The sequence below is a fragment of the Anastrepha obliqua genome, chromosome 3 (genome assembly GCF_027943255.1).
Source record: "Anastrepha obliqua isolate idAnaObli1 chromosome 3, idAnaObli1_1.0, whole genome shotgun sequence".
In the NCBI taxonomy this organism is placed as follows: Eukaryota; Metazoa; Arthropoda; class Insecta; order Diptera; family Tephritidae; genus Anastrepha; species Anastrepha obliqua.
The window spans coordinates 3,206,699-3,214,654 of record NC_072894.1 but is presented as its reverse complement, the minus strand read 5'-3'; the positions used below and the strand labels follow the sequence as shown (position 1 = coordinate 3,214,654).

Below are 7,956 nucleotides of genomic sequence, written 5' to 3'. Positions count from 1 at the left end.
CCTTGAAAAATAGCTTAGAGCGGATTAACGGCCTAATGTTGGCCACACCTCTGAATTTTTTCACCATTGTCGCACTGGCTGTCGTAAATGTTATCGTAAGCCTCACTTCAATTCTTTTATAGACTACAAATTAGAATTCGAATTGTACTTGAAGTAACACTTTGAGTGAGTCGCTAAAAATCGGAAATCGAAATAAAAATTTGAAATAATTTTCTCTTCACGTCATTTCAGGGAGCTAAGAGAGAGAAGTGAGAGGAAGCTGTCAAACTAACCAACTTTTGTAAGCAACTAAGAAGACTATATGTAACAGTCATTGCGTTCAATAACACAAACATTTGTTATAATTATTCCTAGTTATTGCAGCTAGACTTTCTTTAACGCCAATAAATTATCTATTCACACACAAATTTTTTTAATGAAAAGTGAGAGTTCGGTGCAAGAGCGACATTGATTTTGTGCCGAAAAAATTTTTGTCAGCAAAAATTACTCATTACTCAAAAATTAAGAGCGGAAAAGATATAAAGCTATGGGAGACGTCCTAAAGAAATTTTAGTCCGCAAAAATTATCCATCACCAAACCATATAACATGAAAGCATATGATTGAACTTTTTGTAAACAAAAAAATTTGTTTTTGTGGAATCTGTACTTCGGAGCACTTTTGCTCTCGCTCCAGTTTTTCAATTCGCAATTTATGGCCAGAAACTGAAAAAATGGAAAATATATAATTTGAGCACATGCTTTGCAATTGTCCAGCCCTAGCTAAAATTAGAGCAGGTTGTCTAGGTAAATACTTTTTAATTCTCTTACAGAGCTGTCTGGTGTGGGGTTGGGAACAATTCTACGTTTCATAAGAGCCAAAAAATGGTTCCCCGAAGGAAGGTAAATGGGGTTCCCGGGCAGCACAGTGGTATCTCAACGGACCTGTAAGGTCTATGTGATTTGGTCGTGCAGACCGACTACCACCATAACCTAACCTAACCCAATACAACAATAAACAGCACAAATATTTGTAAACATACTCAGTTAATATATCTTCGTCCACCTGTTTTTGGAGGTGATGTCAAATTTTCCGTTCGTTAACTTTTCTGATTGGTCTTCTCTTTGGAAGAGAATTTACGCTTACGCTCTTGATTTGGATTGATGACTTCTTCTTCTTCTTAATTGGCGCGATAACCGCTTACGCGATTTTGACCGAGTTTAACAAAGCGCACCAGTCGTTTCTTTCTCGTGCTAACCGGCGCCAATTGGACACATCAAAAAATCTTCTCCAATTCACTGAGAATCGACTAGCGTTTTATGCGCGTTTCGTATTCATCTTGACTTTTATGACCAATATGAACTTGAAACTAGTGCAAATTCTATAGTCTGTTCCAAAATTATTTATAAAAAGTTCGCCCCACACGTTGACAAGTTTTCACTATGTATTTATTTACTTAATTTTTCATTTTTTTAATTTAATTTTTTTTTTATAAAAATATACTCATTCATTGTTCATTCAATAACAAAGAATATATAATTCAAGTTTTAAACTTTGTAGAGGATTTATAAAAATTATCTCCTAGTTGCTTAGCCCATTACATTTTAGTATAATAAAGTGCAAATGGTAGTCCATCCAAAGCTTTTCCAATATAAAAACAGTTTTCATAAAAATCATTTTAACCCGACGTAAATATTTATCAAATTCAGCGTAAAATGGAAGTCTTCCTCAGTGCTCAAAATTAGCTCTATTTCGTATAGCCACCTTGCTGAAGTTAGAGCAACCTCACTACTTTAAGAACTACGTACAGACCCAAAATGCATGCAATTTATTTTCTCTAAAACTAGACAATTTAGCGTTAACTTTGATGGAATGGGCAGAAGGCACAGGGCTTGGTTTAGTGTTATTTTAGAAGAGTATCGCTAAAATCGTAGTTTCATAATGCCATTGCAGGTGTGGGGTTTTTGCTGGTTTGAAGAAGTTGATATATTGCAAAAGTATTTTGTAAAGCGAACTCTCAAGCTACCATCACATTTGCCTAAATACATACTTTTTGGACCCCGGCAGTCAAGAAAATCATTTGTTCACTTTAGATCTGTTCCTTAAGTATATGCACAGAATTTTGTTTATGTACTCAGAAAATCCACTGCCACATTATCAATCCAAAATTGTTATAAAGAAAGAAGTCTTCTGGATTAAAGAACTAGTTTAGTAAAAACGATGTCATTTGGCGAATAGATAACATACAACCAGAAAGCTGGATAGAAGATGCAAAATTGCTTTTAACAAACCACAACCAGGATAGGATGATTGTGTACAAATAAAAAGCCTTAAGCAATAGTAGGATATATAAGGAATTAGATTGGTTGTTGTTGTAGCTGCATAAACATTCCCCATATTTACATACGGAGAATGCTGCTGGAGTGGCAGTCCTTGGCCGGATATAAGTCCGGGTCGTTTGGTTTGTTTAAAAAAATATAATATAGAATCAAGCATGTTGATAATGAGGGCTAGAAGTGGTATGATAATTTTAAATAACAACATACTTGGCACAGCAAATAAAACTTGCTCAATGGCCAATTTAGGCGAGCTTGAAAACATAGCACATTTCTTGGCGCGCTGCCCAATATTAAGAGAATATAGAAAAGTCTTTTTCGGAAAATTTACCTTAAATGATTTAAAACTGATTGAGATTCTTAATTGTCGATAAATTAATATAAATATTTATTTTTTTCTTAGTAAATTTCAAATTTTGTATAATATTTTACTTTTATTTGCAATAAATACTACGACGACTAATGCCATTGAGGCTTTTAAAAATGCCCCATTTGTGCTGAAGAGCAACCCGAAGCCATTCAAAAACAGCCATTACATCCATTGAAAACATCCGTTTGGTGCGAATTGCTCAGCTGAAAATAAATTAACGACGAAATTGATTCTAATAACTGTTTCAAAAATAAAAGGCCAATACTTCTGTGAGCACATAATCTCTTTACCACGCGTGTTTGTTTTTTTTTTTGTTAAATTTACTTAACGGTACAATATTTATGCTTTCTGAGATACAAAATTTCTTTAGATAATTCCTACTAATTATAATTAATATAATATTAATATTAATATAAATAATTAAAAAATCAGCTACTTAAAGTTCATTTGAATAAAATTAAGCTTCAAATTCCGACACATAATAACACTGACATTCGAACGCTATTAGCTGCTGCTACTTTCCGTTAATATCTTCATTCCGATTTTTGTTTGATTCACACTCTCGCAATAGATTGGCGAAGTATTGCGAAGGTTCTCCTTTGGCGAGTCTTTAACTTCTCACACCTTTTCACGAATGCAACGGAATCTTATTTCAAAGCCATATCTTCCTCTCTAATCTCGTCCTTATAGCCGTCTGCAAGATAAGAAAATAACTCATTTTAAAACAGTGAAATTCACTGCTGCGAATAATTATAAGCTAGTTAGGGCTAGCTCTACTTCCTAAACCAATTTCAAGTTTCGAAAGTGCTACTAAGTGCCTAGTATACACTTTAGGAATTTCTTGGTCTATAATTATTCGCATACTTATTTATAATAGAAAACATATTTTAATGGTTTGAAGTTTATACCTTTGAGTTTATCAATCCGAGCTTTCTCCGGGCGGTAAATTTGTGTCAAGTAGACACCGTTCTCAGTTCTGTCATCCGTTCTGTAAGGCAAGTAAAATGTCCTGAATAGGAATTCTTGAAGAAATTTTCGTTTCCGCATATTTTCTTCCATATTATACTTACACATTTACGTGCCACCAGGCGCGTACCAATGGATTTTTATATAGGAGGAATATTAGTCCGCAAATAGAGAGAGCGAAGACGCAAACTCCAGTTACGAAATCAATAACAAAGTATCGACCATTGAAACGGAATGTCAGATAGACGATGAACTCGCGCAGCCACACACACGAAACGCCAAAAAGATATGCGAAAAATGCATAAAAACTGTAAGAGAAGAATTAAAATATTATAAATTACTAAAAGCTCTCAAATAATTCATGATTCTCATCTATTTCTCGCGTTTAGTATCGGCGTGTCGCAGTATTTTCTACAATGGAAAAATCAGCGATTGGATTTTTATTTGTGGAAGGTTTAAAAGCAAAGGAAATTCACGAACGAATGTTCAAAGTGTATAAGGACTTTTCGCCATCAATTATTACAGTAGAAAGATGGGTTACTGAGTTTAAACGTGGTCGTACAAGCCTTGAAAATGATCCAGGTCAAGGACGTCCAAAAACAGCAGCAACTCCAGAAATCGTAGAAAAAATACAAAATATCGTATGGAAAAATCATCGAGTAACTGAAAGAGATTTGGTAAAAGCGCTAGAATCTCATTGGCAGTGTAAGCAATATTTTGACTGAAGTTGTGGGCGGCCGCCGTAGCCGAATGGCTTGGTGCGTGACTACCATTCGGAATTCTGAGAGAACGTAGGTTCGAATCTCGGTGAAACACCAAAATTAAGAAAAACTTTCTTCTAATAGCGGTCGCCCCTCGGCAGGCAATGACAAACCGCCGAGTGTATTTCTGCCATGAAAACGCCCTTATAAAAATATCTGCACTTCGGAGTCGGGTTGAAACCGTAGGTCCCTCCCTTTGTGGAACAAAATCAAGACGCCCGCCACAAATAGGAGGAGGAGCTCGGCCAAAAACCCTAAAAGGGTGTACGCGCCAATTATATATTGTATATATATATATATATTTATATATATTGGGTTTCAGAAAGCTCAATGCGTGCCTCATTGTTAACAATGACACAAAAACTCATTCGAATATTCGAATGATAATTAAGAAACTCGACACCTACAAAACTCATATCAGAGAATGGCTATCGGAGGCGCATTTTCATAAGTGTCGTCTTCTGTAGAGATTCTCCACTCGTAGAAGGTTACTTTAATGTATACAATTCGAATTCACAGATAGCTATTGTTAGACCCTATATAGGGCGAAATTTTACACTCTCCCTAGTGAGTAGAAATTTTTATACAGACTCTAAGGCTATCAACTACATTTCCGAGAAAGAAGAGGTTCTGGACATCTATGAACTCCATCTGGCATCACTATGGACCAAACTGGTCTATGCATGACTGCAAGTCAACCAGTTCCGCCTAACCTAACCTCAGCTAAAGACAACGCGCACTCGTTGCTTTTCAAAGTAATTCGAAAGGACACTCACTGCGCTTTTATCAGCTTGATATCGTAGCCGGCTAAATTAATGGTGTCTTCTGGTAAATTCCAAAGGATTAAATATGTTTTCAAGTAGAGCGTCAAGCTGAGCCCCAAACAAATGACTATGGGTATGTAATAGTACAACAATATACCCCATAAACGAACTGCAAATAGAAGAAAAAGTCACTAATTGGTATTTTCGCAATTTTAATTTTAAAGTTCAGCAGTTTACTCACCATCAAACCAACAAAAAGCATCTCCTATGCCTGGCTTCAGCTGCTGGTAAATATTAGAGTCCTGTATGAATTTTAGCAAAAACCTCAGAGCCACAGCTAAGGCGAAGGCAACCATGTAGATTAACTTTCGCTTCCAGCTGCTCAAACGGTTCGACTTGAAATTGTACCAGAAATTCCAACTTATGATTGCCAGCAAAAAGAAAGAAAACATGAGGAAGACATAGGCAATGAAGCCTGAAATATGAAAATTTATTTAAAACAACACAAATATTTAAGTATTTAACCGTTAAGTTCTAGAATGAAATTCATACCAATATTGCGGCAAGCGGTTTCTGAAAGATCCAAGCGAGACCGCAATGCCAGATACATCAGCGCTGAGAGACCAATGATTTTAGAGGCCAGATAGAATATAATCGATTCGCCATAACCAAAATTGCGCACCGCCTTTATTGATACCAGGGTCAGCAATATGAATGCATAGATAAGTATCGCCAGAAATAAACCTATGGGAAAAACACGAAGGTATGTAGAGAATGGAAATTAAGGAAAAAAGATTAACTGCAGACATATCACATAAATCCAAAGGCGAAAGCCGTGCGCCGAACGTTCGCAGGTAAGTGGCACTAAGCTCCAGACTTTCTTGTGCTCTAATGGGGTGAAACAATATTCGTCGGTGTTCCAAATTCGGCCTAGGCTAGAAAGTGAGCCATTCTGAAAGAGTGTTGCACAGATGAGTAAAAGGCAGCCAATAGAGTGGTACACTACATAAAATTTATTTTTGCTATGCTTAACAGCCTTTCAAAACGTGGTTTTACTTAGTTGAAAATTCAATTTTTGTGTTGTTTTGAACTGTGCGTACAAATAAATGACATCATACGGAAATCAAATCGATATCACGTCACTACTTTATCGATTGGCATCACTCTGATGTGCATAATTCGTAATGGAAATTAGCAACTCCCAATTTCAAGTTCTTACCGCAAAGAGGTCCCACTTCCAGAAGAGCTCATTGTCTTTATCAACGTACTTTCGGCTACAGCCTGTCTCGTAGCTTATAATGAACATGTCGCGCACGTTGATCACATTGACGCTGCCATTGGCCGCAGTCACTTCGATATGAGCGCGCTGTGCGCTCCGCTGCTGAGCGCTCAGCGTCGGCGCTTGCAGCACACAACTGTGCCTTAACTCGTCGAACACTTGTTCCGGTGGGCAGCAGAACGTGATACAAGGCCGTTGGCGGCAGGCGCAGCCGCGCATATGTAACGGCGCAGTCGACAGAATGCCGTCGACCACTTGAAAATTGTAGAGGGCTGTCATGTTTGCCGGTATGAGTAGGCCCTCATATGAATAAGAGCCATCTTTTAGCCGGAGACCCTCGGTTATATTGACAGTTTGCGTATAGAGGCAGGGGTATGTGGGGCTTACTGCCAGTATCGGGCGTACACACACATATAAATGCAGCAAAAACACGGCAAAAAGGTGAAGTAATAATCGGATAGCGGTGGATGTCATAGCGATTAATAACCACGGAAATTTCAATAGACCTATAACGGCAAACACACGCACGCACAATCACGTTAGAAGGAAAGAATTTCAAAAAATATGTTCTCACGTATGCGCATACATAGATGATGTGTGATGTGATAATAGTTATGCGCGGGGAGATTAACTATAGAATTTTTATTTTGCTAATCACTTATTTTATTTTTATCGTCACGGTGACGTCACAATTCCACACACCTATGCACATAGGTATTTTTATAATTTTTTGTTATGTGTTCGCATATTTTATTTGCACATTATCGTAGCTTATTTTGCATGCGCGTTCTTTGGCACTCGTATTCGCGTTCAACGCCGTACCAGTCAATCTGCTTCGCCCGCCGCACTCTATCGCTCTTCCACCACACAGATATTCGTCAAGAGATAGGCACGTCTGAATCGCTCCAGAAATCAAAATAAACTGGCAGCAGATGCGCTGGCGACAGATCGTTAACGTTCACAAATGCTCCTTCTAATGCCTACACAGTTGAGTAACGCGCACACATACATATATTACCACACGACACGATCGGTAGACACCTTGACCTTCAGCAGCTAGCAAAAATTGGTTAATAAACAAAAATTTGTGTTCTGTGCAAATGTTTTGAAATTTAAGCAAGAAAAGCTCACCTACGACATAGCGGAAACTTCAACCAAAAGTTGCGCAAAGCTTCAGAAGTGATTACAGTGGTGGCGAATGGGCAAATGCATATAAATGAGCTAAAATGAATAGAGGCTTCGACGCGATATCGTTGGAGTTTTTTCCAGTGAAGTTGTGTTCAGCTTACTGGCAAATAGTCGATAAATTTAAGCACTTAAACGTAGTACTGTTCATTTAATTAACTATACAGGCTTTCAAACATTGGTACAAATTATCGAATTATCTACCGTTAGCTAGGAGTAGAACAGGGTTGCCAGGAAAATACTCTTTTGATTCTCTTAGACCCCGAAAGTGTCGGCTGTTGGGATAAAACCTATCGTGCGCTTCATAAGAGCATCTA

At 37.6% G+C, this 7,956-nt stretch overlaps 1 protein-coding gene across 2 annotated transcripts; it reads right to left on the bottom strand.

Annotated features, from left to right (window-relative positions):
- Nucleotides 1–3,109: 3,109 nt before the first annotated feature.
- On the bottom strand, nucleotides 3,110–7,522 carry LOC129241872 (probable G-protein coupled receptor Mth-like 9). Of its 2 annotated transcripts, none has more exons than XM_054878417.1 (8): nucleotides 6,395–7,522; nucleotides 5,983–6,127; nucleotides 5,728–5,919; nucleotides 5,417–5,650; nucleotides 5,188–5,344; nucleotides 3,755–3,958; nucleotides 3,593–3,693; nucleotides 3,110–3,378 (listed from the first exon to the last, which is right to left on the bottom strand). In XM_054878417.1, exons 1-8 carry the CDS (start codon nucleotides 6,926–6,928, stop codon nucleotides 3,332–3,334), a joined length of 1,614 nt encoding a protein of 537 aa, XP_054734392.1. In that variant the 5' UTR covers nucleotides 6,929–7,522; the 3' UTR covers nucleotides 3,110–3,331. The 2 variants fall into 2 exon arrangements, with proteins under 2 accessions (XP_054734392.1, XP_054734393.1); XM_054878418.1 differs by having other exon boundaries at nucleotides 3,593–3,672; nucleotides 6,395–7,521.
- Nucleotides 7,523–7,956: the final 434 nt, after the last annotated feature.